This window comes from Centruroides sculpturatus, unplaced genomic scaffold, assembly GCF_000671375.1.
Source record: "Centruroides sculpturatus isolate CEXI.00-Female unplaced genomic scaffold, Cexi_2.0 scaffold449, whole genome shotgun sequence".
Classification (NCBI taxonomy): Eukaryota; Metazoa; Arthropoda; class Arachnida; order Scorpiones; family Buthidae; genus Centruroides; species Centruroides sculpturatus.
The window spans coordinates 495,575-519,078 of NW_019384714.1; the positions used below are offsets into that span (position 1 = coordinate 495,575).

General features: G+C 33.1%; 1 protein-coding gene across 1 annotated transcript in view; it reads left to right on the forward strand.

Moving 5' to 3' along the window:
• The window catches only part of LOC111627905 (WAS/WASL-interacting protein family member 2-like), a 55,475-nt gene extending 32,250 nt beyond the window's left edge, over positions 1-23,225 (forward strand). The window contains exons 4-6 of the mRNA XM_023371586.1: positions 86-1,012; positions 12,940-13,038; positions 22,710-23,225. Coding sequence (XP_023227354.1) covers positions 86-1,012; positions 12,940-13,038; positions 22,710-22,837 — 1,154 coding nt within the window. The 3' untranslated portion in view covers positions 22,838-23,225. The remainder of the gene's footprint in view (positions 1-85; positions 1,013-12,939; positions 13,039-22,709) is intronic.
• The last annotated feature ends 279 nt before the right edge of the window (positions 23,226-23,504 follow it).

A 23,504-nucleotide genomic window follows, 5' to 3' on the forward strand; every position in this document is an offset into this window, starting at 1 on the left:
ATATATATATACTAGTAGTTTGTTGACAAGCAATAATTTTTTATTTTTTAAATTTTAAAAAAAATAACATTATTAATTTTTCCAGGTGCAAATACAGAGACAGGATCTTCCAGTGATGCAGAGCCTGATAAAATTCATTTTACTTGTGCAAATTCTTATGTTTCTAGTCCAGTTAGTGCTCATAAAAGCACTAGGGAAGCTGCATCTAGTGCTGTTACAAAGTCAACTAATTATGCACCTAGAATAACAAAAAGATCACCTTTTCCAAATGATGTAATCACCAAAGGTCCTGCTCCACCACCACCATCAGCAAATTATAAACCTATTTTTGAAACAAATTTATCTGTCAATAAATTGGGACCACCTTTGCCAAATAAACCACCTGGAATTACTCGTTCAAGTTCTCATTGTTATGCTGCTGGAAGAGGTGCAAGAATTTCAAGATCACCTCCAAGTGTGAAACCACCACCTCCACCTAAGAGTCCAATATTGGCTCTTAATGAACCTCCAGCTTTACCTTCTAAACCACCAAGTTTAGTTCGAAGACTTAGTTATGGTGCTCATGATAATAGAAATGGAGGATTTTTACATAATAATTCTGATTCAAGGTTGAACTCCTATAAAAACTTTTGTATATCTTCTCATCAAACTAATGTTCAAGTATCTCCTACTCGTGTTCAATCATTTTCTGCTAATAAACCAAATTCATCTCCTGCACCTCCATCTAGAACAGGATGTGTGTCATCAAAACCTCCAAATGTAAAACCACCACCACCACCTCCGCCTCCACCACCACCAAATAGAACTGGCGTAGGTCCATCTCCTCCAACATCTGCACCACCTCCACCTCCACATCATTATCGTATTAATTTTTCCCAAAATAAACCTTCTTTAATATATCCAAATAGTAGTGTGAGTCATGTGCTACCTCCTCCACCACCACCTTCTCCTCCACCACCTACACGTACATCATCTGTGAAATCTACTTATGCTCCTGGAAGACCAATAATAGGTTTGTTTTAAATCTATGATTAGACTAAATTATATATTTTTTTATTTTTGACTGACATTTGCTCATATATAGCATAACTGTTTAATAAACTTTACATATTTTTAATTCTTTGTAAGAAAAAGCCCATCAGAATTAGATATAACATAAAATGTTTTAATGAGCAGCTAGCTTACAAAAAGATTTAAGAACTTTCAAGTAAACAGCTGTCCTTTTATATTAAAGCATTTTTATGCTGTATTTCAGAATGGCAATCTTATATTCATGGTTCCTATGCAACTGGCAAGTCATGGAAAATCATGGATTTTCATTAGTGTTCAAAGTCAGGGAATTTGATTTGGTTGCCCTGTTGATTTTTTTACTGACAATATGCTTGACTAAGTGTAGCCATCTGCAGGTAGCAAGAAGTAATATGGTGCAATACAACTTATGAAAAAGGGTGCAGAATATTTTCAGGACCCAAAATTTCTCCTCCCAAGCATATACAAAATTTTCCCAAAAATTTACAAAGTACAAAAAATGAGAAATATAAATGATATTATTTATTATTTTTCATTTTAACAATTTTGATTGCATAACAAAACAATTTCGGATTTTTTTCAGTTTATTAATATTAAGTTCAGGAAATTTATTAAGAGATAAATTTAATAAAGATATTCTTTTGTACTGTACATGAATATAGAATTTGTTAATGAATAATGAAAAATAATTGTTTTTTTTAAAGCCTTGTAGAATTATGGTTGTGGATTAATAGCAGAATTTTAATAAAACATTTTATTTTTAATTTTAATAATTTGGCAATTATAAAAAATATATAACTGTTACTTAGAAAAAATAACTAATTAAAACATTGGAGAAGCAAAACAGATGCATAGGAAGTCAAATGCTGTTTTATTTTGTCAATGTACCATACTGTAAGGGATGTGTCAATGTGCCAGAATTTGTACAGAGTTGGTCAGAGAAAGTCATGGAAATTAAAACAAAAATTTGAGTAGAACTCTGTATATTAGATATAATATGCTTTATTACATTTTTATGAGTTTATGGTTTTTTTAGTTATTTTGTTATGCATAATGTTTGTGTTTAGTGAATTTAATATACAGTGGGCCTTTTTTATTTGGCACTGATATATGCATATTTATGGTTTTGTAAATTGTTAGGTTAAAAGTCAACAAACACTGCTTCTTCAGATTCTGACATTCCAAACACAGAAAACTACTGAATGTTGCTGACTTTTGCTTTGCTTCTGTATATATTTGTTACAAATTAAAATAGTTACTGTATTTTCATGTTTATACTCTGCAGAAAATTGTTAGAAGAACAAGGAAACCTTAACATATCTTGCTTTACATATATTCTACACCTCCAGAACAGCCATTGATAGCATGGTGTTTATTAGTATGCACTTCAGAAAGTACCATATCAAATATTAAAATGCTATTTTTCTATTACACTTTTTATTGTAGATGTAGTTATAAAATAAGTGAAACAAAGATAAATTAAATATGTAGAAGGAATTCTCAAATTTCATGTCCCAAAATATTATTGTTGAATGACAAATTTTTTATCATATCACTTCATTCTGTATTATTTATCAAATAATAATAATAAATATTAAAATAAACTTAGAAAAACATTAAATACAAAATAATTTTAATGCCCATATCATCTAATGATGGAGTAGAGCTGTAATTTACTTTTTAGTCTAGCTGGAATTAAACCCAACAAATGGTGTTAAATAAATGGGTTTGAACAATTGCCATGCCTGGATTTAAGATATGGGCAAGAAGAAACAACCAGTTTTCTTGTCTGAAAAAAGAAAATCAGAAAATAACAACTCTTCAAAAAAAAAAAAAAAAAAAACACAAATAAAAGTATTTATTACATGAAAATGACTATTTACAATTACTGGGGTTAACTATATACAGTCATAAGACAATGCTAGTTAACATGGAACTAAGTTAGTCATCTAATAAAATCACAAAGCCACTAAGTAAAAAAAACAAAACTAAGAACTATAAGAAGTCCAAATCAAAACTAGTATTTACAAAACTTTCCTAATAATTGGCAAACTTAAATTTAACACTTAAATCTTCACAAAAACTGACAAAAATAACTCAAAATTGAATCACTTACTAAAACTCTTAGACATAAACCAGCTAACTGTCATGCCAGGAATGCCAAAAGGATCAAATCAGTTTACTCACTAGACCACATACTCAAAAGTATCACCTATACTTGTCTTGTAGCTTTACCTCATCTATCTTCTGCTTTGCCATTGCTTTATACATCCTGAATGTGACATCACAATGCCACTTTACCCATTTTCATACATACTTGCTAACAATTAGTTTTAATTCTTCACAATCTATTTGACAGGAGTCAGTCCAATGTTTCCATAAATTTATTTGTCAATTTTTAAAAATCAGTAGCAATAGGATTAAGTGACTACTCATTAAATCCCTTTTGAGATCTCTTAACTTGAGATACCACTTTAGATCAGTGATGATGTTTCTCACAAGTGAGTCATGCAAGTAACATTTTGTCATTTTGAACTGGGAGTTGAAGTTTTTGTTTTAATCAAAAAATAACATTGGATTTGACTCTTACAAAGATCTAATTACAGTGGAACCTCACTTAATGAGCATAATTCGTTCCAGAAATTTACACATAATGTGAAACCTCATTAGACAAAACAATTTTTCCCATATAAATTAATGTAGAATACAATAATGCATTCCATGTTGAAAAAAATACTCATATTTGAGTATTTTATATAACATATAAAATACTCAAATATTATGTATAACATTTATTCAAAGAAATGTGCATTGATAAGAAGCGTGAATCATCACCATCTTTTCTTCTAGTGCGGAATGAACCAATCTGGAACACAAATTTGATTTGCAGAAAACAAAAAAAAAAAAGTACAGTAATTTCTAATATTTAATTATAGCCTTTACATAGCCCAAGAATCTAACATTGCTTGGCATGTTTATTATATAATGGGCTATGGTTGTTGATGTTTATATGTAATGTCTGAACACAAGTGTGGAAAAATGTGTGATTACAAGCAACACTAAAATGCTAGCAGAACAAGTGCTAAACACAGACTGATGGAGCATGTGCACAATCTGAGACTTCCCCTCTCCTCATCACTCATTATGCAAAATGTCACTCGTTAATTAAGCGACTCATTTTTTTTTACAATTTGTTTTGCTCTTTATGCGAATTACTTGTTACAAGAGGTGCTCATTAAGCAATGTTCCACTGTATGTCTATTGATATAACCTTGAAATAAAATCTTTTCTCTCCACCAGAAATTTGTTGCTCTGAATAGTTTTATTTGCTACTGGAAAAGCTTATGTGAAAATTCTATCACAAATTCACAAAGTAGAAAAATTTACTAAAAAGGATTATTATTAAGTTTGATAAATAGATAAAACAGGAAAAATGAAGTGATGTGATATTTAAAAAAAAAATTGTTTTCCTTAGTGGCCAACTTGTTCAAACAAAAGATAAGCTTCCTTATAGGATAAAACTTGACAGACTGTAATAGTCAGACCATTCAATAAATTGCTGAAATTGTTTCATTCATCTAATTACTGTTCAGAAAACATTATGTAAAAATTTATTTTACTATTATGTTTTAACTTGAGTTATTTAATAACATTTGCTAGTTTCAGGGAACACTGCATTTCTACATTTAAATAATTTAAATACTTTATCATCGAATGAAGCCATCCAAACCCAATAGTTATATATTAAAGCTAAATGATTGAATTAACAATGGGTCTGTATTAAAATAATGGACTATATCATCATCATCATCATAAACATTCCTTTTAATGCCTTACCTTTATTAACTGTTGCTTTTAAACCTATCTGTTATTAATTAAATTTGTTTAACATGTTTTGTCATCATATTTTACTTAAAAAGTCTTATTGTTACTTTTATTTTAATTTTAAGTGTAAATATAGTTTTGTGTTATTTATCAGTTTATAATTTAAGTAGTAATGCTCAGTTTGTAATGACCATTTTATTTTTATTTATATATATATAAGATGATATTGGCTAAGATAGGCCAAAAATATTTTTTCTACATTAATAAACTTTCATTTCCAGAAAAAGCAATTTCATTTCTTAATAGTTGACAAAATGATACCAGTATTAATCAAATTTGAAAATATTTAATAATAATTTAAATTTCGTGTATTCTGAAACCATGTCTCCTTTTGTTTTTACTGTCACGACCAAGTGCATAGACAGACACTGGGCATTTCTGACATCAATCTTTATTCAGGAATATCCTGTTGGCTGAGATGTGTTTTGGGCATAAGCCCCTTTTCTGTTGGCTACATAATAAAACAAACACAAATTTCTCATACAAATTGTTTTATATTATAATAGGTTATAACGTACCATTACTTCTGTGATATCTTGTAAGGTGGTGGTAACTGGTAATACATCTTGTTTAAAATTACTTATTTAGAGTTAAAAATATTTTACTGTTAAAATATTTTTAACTGTTTAAAATATATTCACAGTTAGAAGTACCATTACAGTTAAAGTTTTTGAATTTACACTGAACTTCACCTAGCACATACTCTTGATGTCCGTGTTAATGAGGTTCTGTTTAATCTCGTTGGCATATTAACATCTCTTTAAGAGCATTTATACGATAAATTAATCTTTCTTATTGTTATTACTATTATCATTATTATAATAATTTTAACCAATTGTTGTGAATCTTTATGCTTAAATTTTTTATGATGATATTTTTTTGGCTTTTATTACTTCATAACTTTCTTTAAGTTTTCTCTTGTACCAATTTGTTTCTTTGTTTATATTACAATTGTTTGTTGTGCAATGTTCATAAAAAACTGAATTTATCCTTCTATGTTTCAAATCAACAATATGTTCTTTTATTCATATTTCTACTTTCCTTTTTGTTTCTCCTATAGTTTTTTGGGTTTTCACAGGTTTGAGTGGTTTGCCCGTTTCAGGGATGGTCAGGAAGATCTTGAGGATGATACCTGCTCTGGATGACCTCAATCAGTTCGAACACCAGAAAACATCGAAAAAATCAGAGACTTGCTGTGATATGACTGTTGAATGTCTATTCAAATGATAGCAGAGACAACTGGTATCAATCTGGAGACAACTCGTCGTGTTAGGCCTCAGTTTGCAACAAGAAGAAGCTGTGTACTGCTGCACGACAGATGCCTGCCCGCACACTGCGATTGTTGTCAAAGAGTTTTTGGCCAAACATAGCATTGTGGAGTTGAACCACCCTCCATACTCACCAGATTTGTCACCTTGCAACTATTTTTTGTTTCTGAAAATCAAAATCACATTGAAGGGACAAAGATTCGACAACCTGGAGGACATACAGCGCAATGTGACCAAGGAATTGGGAGCTGTCAGCAGAAGTGACTTTGCCGAATGTTTCAGGAACTTGTACAAGTGTTACAAGAAGTGCATTGCCCTCCAGGGGGATTATTTTGAAACATAAAAGGGTTTTTCATTATGCTTTTTGTGTCCTTTTATTACCCCAGTCCTGGAATTTAATTGTCACACCTTGTATAAAAGAAAACATATTTAGTATGGAATATAAAAAAAATTATAAACAGAACAAGTACAATGCTGAATAGAAATAAATGTATCAAAGAACTAAAAGCTAAATTTCAATTAAACGGCTACCCAAACAGAATAATACAAAAATGGGAAAGTAAAACCAACAATAAAAAATCAGCAAAACAAACAAAAAAACAAGAGCACTGATATAAAATATATAGCTTTCCCTTATATCCATGGCTTCCTTAAAGAAATAAATAAAGACCTCAACAAAGTAAATATAAAACTTGCTCCAACTTATGAAAAATTGCAAAAAAGAATACAAAAAATCAAGCCTGACCTGAGCAATAAGATAAAAGATACATATAACACAACGAATGTAGTCTACTCAATACTATGCACCTGTGAAAACCCAAAAAACTATAGGAGAAACAAAAAGGAAAGTAGAAATATGAATAAAAGAACATATTGTTGATTTGAAACATAGAAGGATAAATTCAGTTTTTTATGAACATTGCACAACAAACAATTGTAATATAAACAAAGATGATGTGAGAATTTTACACAAAGAAACAAATTGGTACAAGAGAAAATTTAAAGAAAGTTATGAAGTAATAAAAGCCAAAAAAATATCATCATAAAAAATTTAAGCATAAAGATTCACAACAATTGGTTAAAATTATTATAATAATGATAATAGTAATAACAATAAGAAAGATTAATTTATCGTATAAATGCTCTTAAAGAGATGTTAATATGCCAACGAGATTAAACAGAACCTCATTAACACGGACATCAAGAGTATGTGCTAGGTGAAGTTCAGTGTAAATTCAAAAACTTTAACTGTAATGGTACTTCTAACTGTGAATATATTTTAAACAGTTAAAAATATTTTAACAGTAAAATATTTTTAACTCTAAATAAATAATTTTAAACAAGATGTATTACCAGTTACCACCACCTTACAAGATATCACAGAAGTAATGGTACGTTATAACCTATTATAATATAAAACAATTTGTATGAGAAATTTGTGTTTGTTTTATTATGTAGCCGACAGAAAAGGGGCTTGTGCCCAAAACACATCTCAGCCAGCAGGATATTCCCGAATAAAGATTGATGTCAGAAATGCCCAGTGTGTGTCTATGCACTTGGTTGTGACAGTAAAACCAATTTAAATTTTATTTAAATATCACTTTAATGCAGGGCACATCAGAAACACCTGATGGTTTTTAAATGAAAAGAATGTTCCAGAGAAAAGCATAAATATTTTTTATTTCATACAGATTAATTCCTGCCAGATTAAGCAAATGTGTTAATCACAACTTAATACTTGTTCATTGTTGTGATTAATACACTTGCTTAACTGGGCTGAAAAAGAACACCCATATTTCCATATATATACAAGAATGCTCTTTTAGATAGGGTAAAATTTTCACTATATTCTGCAAAGTACCTTTTTTTTTTTTTATTTTTATTTATTTGAATAACTCTTTCCACCCTGTGGACACTAAGAGGGCCTCTTTTTAGCATCCCCATTATGGGTTCAGCCAGGCTCACAATGGGGTGGCTGGGTGGTGAGGAATAGGGCCCAACATGTTTGAATGGACTACTGGATCCATCCAGATTCGAACCTGGGTCCCCCAGAGCAATAGGCTACCACCTTGACTTCTCAGCCATCTGGCTATTCTGCAAAGTACCTAAAAGCAATCACCATAAATTATATGACTTTTGAAACTTAAAGTGACAACTAAATAGATCACACTAATCTTTTGATTTCAACAAACAAATTTGAGAAACATTAACATTTTCAACTTTTTTGAGGCTATCTTCAGGCAACATTCCAAATAAGATGCATAAATTATTATGATTTTTGAGCATCTATTTTCCCATAGAATAAAAACTATTTCCAAAATTAAAGATGTTCAAAACAAGAAAGCAAGAAACTGTCACAGAGTTCGAATTTTCAAATTTTAAAGATAATGCATCCTGTTATTATTAGAATACTTACATGCTGTGGCGTTACAGGAGTGAAGTTCCGGATACAGAAATTTATCCGACTTTTGTAGAAACACCATTCTTGTAATGCCACTGCATGTAAGTGTTCTAATAATAGTATATGTTGGCGTGAAGTGCAAACTTATTATATAATGCATCCTGCCTTTCCTATGGGAAAAATAAATTTTCTAGCTGCTCTAAAGGCTTTTAAAAGCCACTGTCTAGTGGGACATTATAGATGCTTCATTCCACAGTACTTCCAATCTTGGGTATATAGCATAAGTAGACATGCAACTACTATGCTAGAGCAGTACTGAGCTTATTGCTACTAGTATAATATTTGTGCTCTGCTATCCTTTATGTCAACGATCAATTTGTTTAGTTTGTTTGTAAGTCTTCTATCAAGCTTGCAGTATGCAAGAAAATCAGGTATAATAACAAAATGGGATGAAACCAAAATCATAAAACACAAATACAATAACTGCAAATTTAGGACTGGAGGCATTGGACATATTTGCCGAAACCCTTGAGAATTGCATTGACAGCAAAGACACCAACTCCATATTGATAGCATGGCAGTTGCTACTGGATAAGCCTTAAAACAATGAGGGTTATCTGTTCATTTCTGTTTACCTTTATTTTTTGGACACCATTATTAAATTCAGTAGTACCTCAGGATACGAAATTAATCCATTCCGAAACTGAGATCGTATCATGAAAATGTCGTAAGGTGAATCATTTTTCCCCATACGATTACATGTAAAACCAAATAATTCGTTCCAACACGAAAAACACACTCAAATTAAAACTAAATAGTACATTTAAAAAAAAAATTATAGTAAGGGAAACACTGAAAAATGCATTTTGTAGTTGTAAATGTATAAATAACCATAATAGAATAATATTTGATTTTAAAAAAATGTAGTTTTATTTGCACTTTACCTTTGAGGATAGATGACGGTGGAGGTGTAAACTGGTGGCGGAAGAGAGGGAGAAGAGAAATGATACTAAAACTTAACTTACATAACATAATGTAACAATAACTTAAAAATAACTTAACACTAATTTTTTTATCTTTTCTGTTTTATATAATTTTTTTTAATTTTTTATTCACTGCTTTTTGCTTTCTTTCCTTCACTTCCACCAGCACTTTCACTGGATAGAGGTCGCTTGGTAAAATATCTATCCAAAGAGGTTTGGCTTTGCCTACTTTTTAAAATGTTTCTAAAATTACTTAGGCAAATGTCATTACTCCGAGCAGCAATACGGTCAGTGTGAACCTTTTCGGGATGTTTCTTTTCAATAAAACCAGTCACTTTCTGTAATACCTCAAGATTTCCTTTATCGAGCGAGATCCTTCCACAACGAAGCAAACACGCGGACTGAGACTAATGAACAGAAGTGAATAAAAAATGGTGCTGCGAACTAATGTAATGTCGTATGGTGAGTTTTTGTTTGTATCATGGAGCAAAAATATGTTCGAATTTCATGTCGTATCCTGAAAATTTCGTATGCTGGGGCGTTCGTATCCTGAGGTACCACTATATATACTTTTGGTTAAGCACATACATACAGTGTTGTTATATACTTGATTTGTAATTTTATTCTATTTATTTGTTTATTTTAACCATTAATACAAAACTTTTTATTCAATTGCAATGTTAAATTCTGTACACCAGTTAACATATATAATAAATATACAGTAAAACCTTGTTATTTTGAAACCCAAGGGATTAAAAAATACAGACTGAGTTATCTGAACTTTTTTTCAAATCAAAGCTTTTTGTAATTCTTAAACAAGATTATGACTTTATATTATATAATTTTGCTTGTTTGTTTACAAATGCATTGATATTATGAGTTATTACTTAGTAATTTAAGCTATTTAAAAAACTGTCAATTGGCATGTACTTAATGAAAACAATGAAAACGTAACCAAATTACATTCAAAGCAAGTCCTGAAAATAACACATGAAAGAAGCTTAAGTGCTTCAAAAAAAAATTACCACAAATTTCATCTAGAGCAGGGGTGGCCAACCTTTTTAGCAGGCGGGCCAAATTTCAAAAATAATATTTCCTGCCGGGCCACGCACCTAATTTTTTTTAATTAAAGTAAACAAGCAAGTGTGCTACACCTTCAACCGCATCATTGCTTTCCAGTAGGTGAGATCGTGGTCAAACACTTGCCTGATTTAATGTAAAAAAACACAAAAAATAGGTATATTTATTTTTTTGAAGAAAATAAAACATAACCGAGAATCATTTATTTAATAACCGAGAAACATATTTATTAGACAATTTAAAAATTTGACTTTGTTTTACAGAACTAACAAGTAAGTGCATCAAAATTGATCTGGACTGATGTTGTCGCTACACGCAAACAGTTTTCCAAATGAACATCAGTAATTCGTGTTCTCACTTGTGATTTGATATACTTCATGCGACTAAAAAGTTGTTCACACGCATACGTGTTTCCAAATAGCGAAACCATTGACAGAGCATGTTTGTAAAACGCAAGATATCTATCCTTGTCCAAATACGTCTCATAGAACTCTTCCAAACCTTCTTAACTCTTCTAATGTTCATTTGGTGATATTACAATAAAGTTAACATTTATGTTCATTTGACCTAGCTTCGCGGGCCGCAACACGACTCCCGGCGGGCCGCATGCTGGCCACCCCTGATCTAGAGCAATGGTTCCCGATTAGTAGTATGTGTACCTCTGGGGTATGCGAAATTGCATGAAGGGGTACGCACAGCAATCTAAAATCGGTCAATTTAAAATTTAAATGCATGAGATGAAGCAATCAAAAAATAATGGGTGGACCATCAAAAATGCGACAATTTACAACATGATGTGGAATGCACAAATTTGTTTATTTATAACTAAAAATATTCTCGAAATTTCATCAAAAAAATGCATTTGTGACAATACCTAAATGAAATTCTTATGCAAGAAACAAAAATTGTATAATTATCATTATCATCATGTCTGCGAAGCGGCAATAAAATATTTACTACCATTTTGCACAACATACCTCTGCAAGAGTGGATTTTCAGCCATGACAAACATGAAAACTAAACATCGTCACCGACTTCAACTCAAATATGACTCAAGACTGAAGCTGACAAAAAAGCAGCCAGATTTTACAAAGTTGTGCAAAGAAAATCATGCACATTTGTCACATTAAAATTAAATAACCTTATGTTATTTTCATTATTATTAGAATTGTATTTTAAAGATAATAAATGTAACTTATTCTATTTATCACTTGCTGTCTACCCACAGCTTCGCCCACATTATATCGAATTTTCTCGTGGGAGTAAGATATTTTCTCGCAGTAAAATGTAACCTATGTCCATCTCCAACATGTAAGCTATCTCTGTGCCAAATTTTATTAAAACCTGTTCAGCAGTTTAGACGTGAAAAGGTAACAGACAGACAGAAATACCTTCGAATTTATAATATTAGTATGGATTAATATGAATTTCTGCTATAAGGGATACGCGAGTTTGAGCTCTTTCTTGAAGTGGTACGCAGGAAAAACTAATCTAGGAACCACTGATCTAGAGGATCAATGACTAGTTCTATGACAAATTTGCTGTTTTGAGTTTGAGATTACAAAAATCATGTGATGTGATGAAAACAAGCTCTATTAATGGTTAAAGTAAGTACACATTCTATAGTGAATTCATATGTGTATTTAATGGACTGAAATTTTTGAAAAAATTGAATTTTTGCAAAAAATGTCCAAAATAATTAAATGCCAAACAGATTTCTTTCAAAAAAATAAAAAAAAAGTTTTGTCTTCATTGTCAATATGTACAATGTCCAAATGACCTTGAACAGATGTCCAATAAATCGATGTACAATTGGTGAAACTAAAACTACTACTTGAGTATGGAAACTTTCTTATAAACACGTAATATGATAGAAGATTTGAATTAAACTATATTTTTCGGGTCACCAGACTAAATAATGACTTCAAATTTCATTGTATGTGTATTTTGAATTATCTGAACTAAAATATATGTAAAATCCTATTCTCTTAGCCAGGGACTAGATTTGACTTTGAATTATCTGATATTGAAATAACAAGGTTTTACAGCACTTTGAAAATAGTGATGTTGAAAGAATAGCTATATATTGTAAATATGTAATAGTTTGGTATTTATAAGAGGATGGAGGTTAAATTAAGAAATAATCTTTCAGTAGTAAATTTAACTTTATTTATTTCATTACACTTCTCTTTTCTAACATTCTCTCTGTGTTTTCATTTTGATGTAAAATTTATCAGTAAGAATTTAATTCCTATTTTTATTATTTTTAATAAATGTGTTAAAAATTTTACAGGAAACTTTGAGTCAAAATTTAAGGATAAATTTCATGCCTTTCAAGAATTAACACCACCTGATATCTTCACTAGTCGACCCAAATTATATCCTAGTAAAGGTAAGATTAATTTATCTAAAATGTTAATCTTATAAATGACAAAAATTCTGTGTGAGATATCTGCTTATAAACATTAAAATTATAATTCTGATAATTATAAGCAGATGTTCAACATGGAACTACATTTGTATTTTATATTATCTAAGTCAAATTTTTCATGTGTAAAAATCTAATTTTGTTAGGATAATTTTTATTACAGAGGATTTTAAACAGTTTTGTACATATTTTGGCTATTGTTTCAGATATTCAGACTGAATTTCATTTTAAATAAATTAGTTTATCTTTGATACTAGTTTTGTGTGTTATAATTGGGGAAAGGGGGAAAAATCAAAACTGACTAGAATTTTAAAATAATTTTTTTCCTAATTTATAGAAGCACTACTGTAATTGATAAAATTTCAACATTTTAAATGTTTTTTTAATTTATATATGATTTAAATTCAGTATTTTAAAGAAACAAATTATATAGTTAAATATAAATTTAAAATAAATGCTAATTTTAATTGTCTTTATATAATTGAATTTAACTCATTTTATCATTTTTAATTTAGCTTTATTATTGTGTACTAGAAAAAAATCCAGTTTTTAAATTTTTAGGTTAAAAAAAGGATAAATAAATATGCTTTGGAGGAAAGTGTTTTGTATTAAAGAATAATATTTTAATGCATTTATGAATACAAATATGAAGCATATTTATAAGTTACATAGAAATATAGAAGAAAAATATTATAATGTGTTTCAAATAAGTTGTCATCTAATGTAAACAAACTGTTGATTGAGTCACACTGTCAAAGCAGTCTGACCGGTTCTCTTTAATCTGCATTCATTATGTTAAACAAAACTATGTTTTTAAGTTTAATTAGACATTAAAAATAATAATTTTATATTTTTAGACAATGTTAATTTATGAAATATTGAAGAGAGGCATCTCTAAATCTTGGAAAATAGTTCAAAATAGTTTTAAAATAAATTTTGAGAAATGCTAAAAATTTTCATCACAGATGATTATTGGCTGCATGGTTAAAGACATTGTTAAAAAAATTATAAAATTACAAATAATAACTTTTGCTGGTGTTTAGCCATTAATTAACAACAGATAAAAAATTCGAGAAACAAAGCTATAAAAAGTGTTATCCATTTTTTATACAATAGTATAACAATCTTTGATGCTTTCTATACCTTTTTTCATTTAATCGCAAAATTTTTCTTTTATGACCATCTTTAACCACCATTTGATATGTTGCTGCTTTTTTAACAAAATAAATGTGTTATTTCAATGATAACTACATTTTATTGTTTACTTGAAATTAGTGACTTTTATTTATAAAAAATATCCTGGATGAAAAAACATGTTTTTTTTTATAGTTGATAAAAAAAATAGTTAAATTTGTCAGGTTTCATACTGAAAATTCTAAAGAAAATTTATGACTTTTTAGGCAAATAAAATTTATTTATTCAGCAAATATTCCTTTATCCTGTATTTTAGAACAGAATTATTTGGAATTGTGTTTTGCAGAGAATTGCACTTTAGCTGACATTTAAATTAGACAATCAAAAAGCAAAGTGACAAGTGCTTTTGTTTACATTAGGTGCCAAATTTATTTGAAACAAATTATATGTACTTTCTGCATTGACTATTACATAATTTAAAATATTATCTATATGGCAATCTATCAGAACATATTGAATTTAATTGTAGAATATTAACTATTTTTCCATCTAATAAAAGTCTAAAACAGGGAAAAAAATTCAACTTTCAGAGAGACATATGTTTAGATTCTTCTAAAAATTATAATTGTTGTTGTCTTATGTACAGAGTGATTATAATTGAAGAGTAGATATTCAGAGCTCTATGTAGAAATAACTGTTGGAGAAGTCTTAACCAAATTTGATGTATATATTATCTTACATAGGTAGTTTTGAATTTCATAAAAAAATTTATTTCAAAATTTAGCCACTAGGGCAAAATTTGGAACTGATGTGTAATGGAAATACAGTAGAACCTCGATTATCCGGACTAATTGGGGATGAAGGTAGTCTGGATAAGGAAAAATTCAGATAATCGAAACAAATACTTTAATTAACCCCTTAACGCCCGCCTGTTTTTAATTATGATGTAATTAAGCATAAAAAATACTTAAAACTTAAAAAAAAATGAAAGAAATGCGTTAATTTTGAAGAAAAAGCTTCAAATTTTATTTTCCTTTGTTTTGCCTTTCTGTGAAATTTAACACCGATGAGTCATTGTTTACACAGCTGGATGACTTTGAACACAACTGGAGTCAGATTTCCTGGGGCATTCTCATATACATCTCGGGAGGACAAGGGTTTAAAGTAGGGTGAATATGAGCGACACGTATATTTTTAAAAAATTAAGATTTTAATTGCGATTTCCAACCCCCTAATTAATTAAATTTATATAAAAAAAAATTGATTGATTAAAAAATTTAAAAACTATCGGAGGTCGTTTGTGACATCAGAAAGCAGCTTTAAATAACTTTACCAAAGGAAAATCCATGCGCTACAACTTAGGAACCATGAAATAAAAAACTCCCATTAAAAAACAATTAAGCCTTAATCGAGCCTTATCAAAGGCTCATTAAAATCGCAATAAAATTTTTTCACGCAGACAAAAAATTTTGAAAAAATTTGGGGACCTAAAAACATTCCAAAAATTGAAAAAAAAAAAAAATTTTGTCAAAAGTGACCTTAACTACCGAATTTTACATAACACTATGTAACCTTGACGAGTTATCTCGTCATTGGGCGTTAAACTATATGTTTATCCGTTAAAACCTGCCTATTACTCAGAAACTGGACACCTACTGACTTACCCACTTCTCTCTCCACTCGATTGTTTAATGAGCCCTCCAAATCTTAATTAGTGTTGCAAATTGTGCATTAGGAAGTATATAATTATCCTAACTGGTGTCAGTTTTTGACTGGAAGTCGCCATCATATGATTTACGTGTTTCCATTAACCTCCTAAGCCATCTGATGACCCCAAAATTGGGTTCAAACAACCGATGTTGAGTAAGTGGTCAGTAGGGATCGTCCCCTTGTCCCTTGGCTTATCTTACACATGTTTAAGCCAACATATGGGTTCATCATCTTGCATAAAAATTTCTCTGGTGCATTGCTGAATTGCTGAAGTTTGGAACATATCTCCATTATGTATCTAGCTGCATTAACAGAACATTTCATTAGCTCAAAAACAGAGTTTACTTTTAAAAAAAAAAAAAGGATCAGTGATGATTCTGTGAAATTTCATCACACTGTGGCACCTGTCGGCAACTTGCCGATTCGGACGATAGAGGGCGCAAGAAAAGAAAAAAGCGAACTTTGAACTGGTCACCCACTTTCCGACCAACATCTACTGGGAACAGACGTTAGGACAAGCGGTCAGTGCAAACAACTGTAACCTTCGATCGATGTCAAACTGTATATACATTGATTGTACATTACTGTATATATTTGCAAATAAAGAAAGAGATATTAAATTCCGACTAACATATTTTCAACAATATCGAGCGATTTGCATAGGGGATTGAACCCCAAAACTGGTGACCCAAACAAAGAAGACACGTGCCTCACAAGGATAATCCATCTCCATTGTACAACCACAAGATCAGAAAAACGAAACTCAACTATTTCCTGTAGTTTAAGAAGGTCAGTAACAATTTTATATCTTTATTTTCGAAAATTTTGTCAACTGATATAGGAGTCAGCTGGTGTTCCGCAAATCTCTCGAGTGGCAGTCAAGCCACCTCCATTTTGGAAGAACAATCCCACTCTCTGGTTTGCTCAACTCGAAGCCCAGTTCGCCATCGCTAACGTTTCCGCCGACATAACCAAATATTACTACGTTATTTCAACAATAGAATCGGACATCTTAGAATCGGTACACGACCTGGTAACCAAGCCACCTGAAAACAACAAGTATGACACTATAAAAAAAGGCTGATCAACATATACTCAGAAAGCCAAACGTCCAAATTGTGAACACTATTACAAGGACTTGAATTGGGTGACCAGCACCTGTCACACTTACTAACTAAGATGCGTTACCTCGCCAATGGTCATTTCAGTGAAGACTTATTAAAATCGCTGTGGCTTCGAACACTACCAGGAAATATCCAAGCTATTCTGGCAGCCTCGAATGAAACTCTGCCACAACTCGCCACAATGGCTGATAAAATACACGAACTTACCATCATAAACCACACGCCAATCAGCCAACAGGAACAATTCTCTATTAGCAGCCCAATTGAGAAACAAATACAGGAATTAAAATTGCAAGTGAATGAACTCGCTACCTTGGTACGAGCACCAAGATACCAACATCACCCAAGATACAACTTCCGAAATCGACAGGACTCGCATGGACGAAGTCCATCCCATGAGTGATGCCATTACAAAGAACCAGAAGGTGGCTTATGCTTTAACTACACTAACTTTGGTGCAAATGCCAAAAAATGCACTTAACCTTGTTCATTCCAAAAATTGGGAAACTAGACAGGTGGCTCCCTGTGGCCACAGAGAGCAAATGCCAAGTCAATAGAATCTTTATGTCCAACCCTTCATCCAAACTTCACTTTCTGGTCGACACAGGAGCAGACGTATCAGTCATACCCAAAAAATTCGTAGTTTAACCTGTCCATTCAGGAAAACTCACCCTTTATGCAGCAAACGGCACTCAAATTTCAACATACGGAACCAGACCACTCACGATAAATTTAAATTTTCGTTGAACCTTTAGCTGGCCCTTTATCATCGCTGATGTTGCTCAACCCATCCTGGGCATCAACTTTTTGAAACATTTCAACCTACTTGTCGACATAAAACATAATTGCTTGATTGATGCCACAACTAAGCTTACATCCAAAGGGATGACAACAAAGAAGCTATCAGCCTCCACCAGCATCACAGTCGTGTCTGGCGACTCACCATACCACAAATTTTTGGCCCAGTTCCCTAATATCACTAATCCATCACGATTGGACAAACCAAAATTAAAGGCTCAGGTTTACCATCACATAGAAACACAGGGCCCACCTGTGTTTAGCAAACCACATCGTCTACCTCCAGACACTCTTCTTGCTGTTCGCAAAGAGTTTGAGTTCATGATGGCACAGGGAATCATTCAGCCATCAAAGAGTGCATGGGCCAGTCCCTTACACATGGTAAGAAAACCAACTGGAGACTGGCGGCCATGCGGGGACTATCACTGCTTAAATGCAATTACCCATTCTGGTAGATACCCTGTGCCACACATACAAGACTGTATGCAATTATTACATGGGAAGACAATATTTTCCACCCTAGATTTAGCAAGAGCCTACCACCAAATACCAGTCAATCCAGCTGACGTACCTAAGACTGCCATAACTATGCCATTCGGATTATATGAGTATCTATTCATGCTGTTTGGACTGCGAAATGCTGGACAGACCTTTCAACAATTTATCCACCAAGTACTACACGGACTTAACTTACAATCGAACTCTTACATAATCCAAAGTATCAAAATTTTTCTAAGTTTAAGCGATGCATCACCATTTTGTGAAAGCGGGGTCCCGCTTTCACAAAATTTCATCCCATATTTTGATGATATCCCGGTTGCATCTGTAGACAAGGACGAACATCTACAGCACCTCCGTCAAGTTTTCACACGACTTCAAGAACACGGACTTACCCTGAACCCATCGAAATGCATCCTTGGTCAGACCTCAGTACCTTTCCTCAGATGCCTAATCACTCCTGCTGGCATACAACCTTCACCTGAGAAAGTTCAAACCATTAAAAATTTTCCACGGCCACGAATAATTGCCGAACTACAATGTTTCATAGCAATGTTAAATTTTTACCATTGCTTTCTCCCAAATGCTGCAGCTATTCAAGCACCTCTGTACAATATTTTGAAGGGTAGCAGAAAAAACGACAAATGCACTATCCGGTGGACCAAAGAGATGGCATTCAACAAGTGCAAATCCGACTTGGAAAAAGCGGCCACGCTTGCATTTCAACTGAGTAATAGCAAACTTTCCTTGATTGTCGACACATCGGACCTTGTTATTGGATCCGTTCTGCAATGCCATACCAACCAAGGTCCACGTCCGCTTGCCTTCTTCTCTCGCAAGCTGTCCAATGCAGAACGAAAATACAGCACTTATGACAGAGAGCTCCTCAGCATATATTCATCCATCAAACACTTTAGGCATCACCTCAAGGGAAGACATTTCACTATTCTAACTGACCATCGACCACTGACCTTTGCCCTCAATAAAAAATCTACATCCTGTTCTCCTCGACAACTCCGACAACTTGATTTCATCTCTCAATTCAGCACTGACATCAGACATATTCATGGAGCTGACAATACTGTAGCTGACACTCTCTCTCGAATCAACAACATCCAGCTACCTTCTTCCTTAGACTTCACTGCAATAGCACAGGAACAAAACAACGATGAAGAACTTAAAAAACTACAATCTACCCAACAATCTTCCTTACAGATACAACCTCTCACTCTCAATTCCAAACTACAAATCATGTGTGATACGTCAAATAACAGGATACGACCATATATTCCAATTAACTTTCGCTGTGAAGTCTTCAATTCCGTCCACAATCTTTCCCACCCAGGCACTCTTGCAACCAGAAAACTAATTCAGGAATGCTTTGTATGGCCAGCCATGCTCAAGGATACCAATCAGTGGTGCAGAACATGTATCACTTGTCAGCGGAATAAAAATCAACCACCACATTCAAAGCCCACTGCAACAGTTTGACCTACCCAAGCAACGATTTGACCACGTACACATGGACATCATGGGACCACTACCCCCATCAGAAGGATTTGTGTATCTCCTTACATGTGTCGACTGATTCACACACTGGCCGGAGGCCACACCAATCCCGGACATAACAGCAGAAACGGTAGTGAAAACATTCATATCAACATGGGTAGCTCGATTCGGAGTTCCTTCCATTATAACAACTGACCAAGGGCAACAGTTTCAGTCCCAACTCTTCATGTCACTCACTGCCCTCCTTGGAATCAAACGAATCCGCACAACCCCCTATCATCCATCATCAAATGGGCTGGTAGAGCGATTTCACTGCACACTCAAACAAGCCCTACGATGCAGTGACCACAACCATTGGACAGAAAGCATCTCTACAGTTCTGCTCGGGCTCCGCTCCACGTTTAAACCTGACGTCGGGGGCACTTGCTCAGAAATGGTATATGAAACCACTCTACGTTTACCTGCCGACTTCATACAACCGACAAATAATAACTCCCTTGAGCCACCCATCTTCCTTCAGTGCCTCCGCAATATCATGAACAATTTTTTGCCAGTCCAAACATCCACACATGACAAAATTATCACCTTTCTACATTCCTCAATAACGGAATGCTCCCACGTATTCATTAGAAATGATTCTGTGAAAAAACCCCTACAAGCTCCCTACAATGGCCCTTATCAAGTCCTTACATGATCCAATAAACATTTCACAGTACTAATAAAAGGCAGAGAAGCTGTCATCAGCATAGATCGGCTCAAACCAGCATTCATCGATACAACTGCAAACGATACATCCACTCCACCGGTCAACAACACAAGCAATCCTGTCACACCGGCACAAGCACCAACCACCATGACCCGGTCGGGACATCACGTCCGCTTCAACCCCCGGTACCTCTGATCCCTATATCGTCCCTATATCGTTGTCACTGGGGGGGCACTGTGGTGCCCGTCGGCAACATGCCGATTCGGACGATAGAGGGCACAAGAAAAGAAAAAGCAAACTTTGAACTGGTCACCCACTTTCCGACCAACAGCTACTGGGAACAGACATTAGGACAAGCGGTCAGTGCAAACAACTGTAACCTTTGATCAATGTCAAGCTGTATGTACATTGATTGTACATTACTGTATATATTCGCAAATAAAGAAAGAGGTATTAAATTCTGACTAACGTATTTTCAACAGTATCGAGTGATTCGCATAGGGGATCAAACCCCAAAACACTATTACCTTTGGTTAGTGCAATGAAATTTTTTGGTGAATGTGTGGATTTTTTATTAGACCAAATACAACAGTTGTATCTGTTCACATCACCATAAAAATGAAAATGAACCTCATCATTCCATAGAATTTGCTAGGACCATGCATCATTAATTATAATTTAAGGTAAGAATTTTCATGGCAAATATTTTCTGCTTACCATTATCATCAGAAATCAATTTTTGACTGTGGGATATTTTATATGGAAAAAATGCAAGATTTTTCATATAACTTTTTATCGATTTTTCATATAACTTTACAAAACATGCATATTAAGAGGTGTAAGTTCGCCGATTTTGGGGGCAATACGTTAATTGCGCGTCAGGAAAACCTAGGGTCAAACCGTATGTGGGTGGTGGCGGTAGGAGACAAAGATGACAAGTGTCTTACACGAAAACCGTTTATTTTGACATGAAGTTAACTTACACAACAGGAATAACAAAATAAGTTCGTTGGCCGGCTGAGGTTTCGCTTCTTCTGTGCCCCGGGGCTCAATGAGGTAGCTACTGACGATCTTGCGTCCTTGATGCGAGTTCAGGTGTCCGATGATGCGGCGGTGCTCGGCGGTTATGGCGTTCTGGATGCTGGGGGTCCAGTGCACGGCTGAGACTCGGCTATCCTGACCTCTTGAGTATGTGTCCGTGTGCTGCGGGCCTGGCGTCTTGGAGAGAATCTGCCCCGTGTCCTTGAGATTCGGGGGTTTTATAAGATTTTCCCCGAATCTCACCCTTTTGATTGGTCCCTTTCACCCTCTCCCTTACTCCGATTGGTCATTCCTTTGTTTCTAGGCGAAACCCGAGACCGATTCGGGTCGGGAAAAGGTCGGAGAGGTGATGACGGTCCTTTAACGTTCGCGCTCGTATTTTACTCCGTTATGTCCCTTTTCTCTGTCATCTTTGAACCCAAACGGTTCACCAGATGTTCTTGTGGCCATCTATCCCCTACCGCGTTCTTACTTAACAGATATCCCTTTTGTTCTTAGACCCCCCTTTCTCCCGCTTGCTTCGACCCAATATTTGTTCGCGCGCTTCCCGACAAAGCTCCCTCTCTCTCTGTCGACATTCCCCCCTGTTATTTATCGTCGCGTCGCGTTTGTTTTACAATTCGAGAAAGTTTTCGTCTCATCTGGGCTTTGTCACTAACACATCCCCTTGACCTGATTCTATCCTCGAAACTTTCTGCCGTTAAAGTTTGTAATTAGTCGAAATTTCTACGCGCTTTTACGACCCTCACAGAGGACAGTGGTGCCAAATTTTATCCTAATGGCTAAATTTTAAAAAGTTTTTCAAAAATCATAATCACATATTCAGAACAATGTATAAACTAAATTTGTTTGAGATTTGTCCAATAGTTCTTTCTACAAAGAACTCTGAACACTGATTCTTTAATTATAAATATCCTGAATATATGGCATTATTTTATGCATACATGATAGTATATACATAAAGTAATGCCAGATTTTAGTTAATTCACTACTCTGTGAAGACCAAATTATAGAAAAATATCAGTAATAAAGAACAGTAAAGCATAAAATTGATTTGTGACTTTTATTAGGATTTTAGCAAATATTAAAAAAATAACATTTATTTTAATTTTTAGAAGCTCAGAGTCATAGAAGGCAGCCAGCACCACCACCCCCAGGAATGCCAAATGGAACTACTTCTCAACCAAAAATTCATATTCAGCTTGATTCAAGACTATTTGCAAATAACATTGCAGAATGTTAATGACTACAGTGATAAGTTTTGGTCAGCTTTGAGAAGTGAAAAATAAAATAAAATCAATTTCATTGCTTATTATATTTCAGATAAGATTGAACGTATGAATTTATAGGAAGAAATATATGATTTCTACTGTAAATAAATTGAAAACACATCTAAAGGAATTCTATATTTTGGTGTCTTGCTGCAAGTCATTATGAAGTTAAAATGGTGAAAGGTATTTGATACTGTTGTAAATTTAAAAATTTAATATTTTCTATTTGAACAGTCATCTACATGAAAATTGGAATTATTTTAAATGTGTTTTCTTGATGTATGAAATTGTATGTAAAATTCTTTATTCAAGGACTTTTAATTTGATAAATAAAAAGCTTACATTTAAATATTTGTATATAAAAATGAATTACACTAATTGAGGATTTATGTATAAAAACTTTAAGCATTGATAGATATTTCTTGTTATATAAATTTAAGAACTTCAAACTTAAGACATCTTAATTATAAAAACACTTGTTATATGATTATTTACATATTACATGAATTTTTTGAATTAAAATAACCTATTAAAATATTAGACATTTAACAAAAGATTGAGATTTCTTTTAAAAAGTACTTACCCATCATACAAAGTTTGCCAATAATAATGTCTATTAATTCATTTGTCATTTTCTGT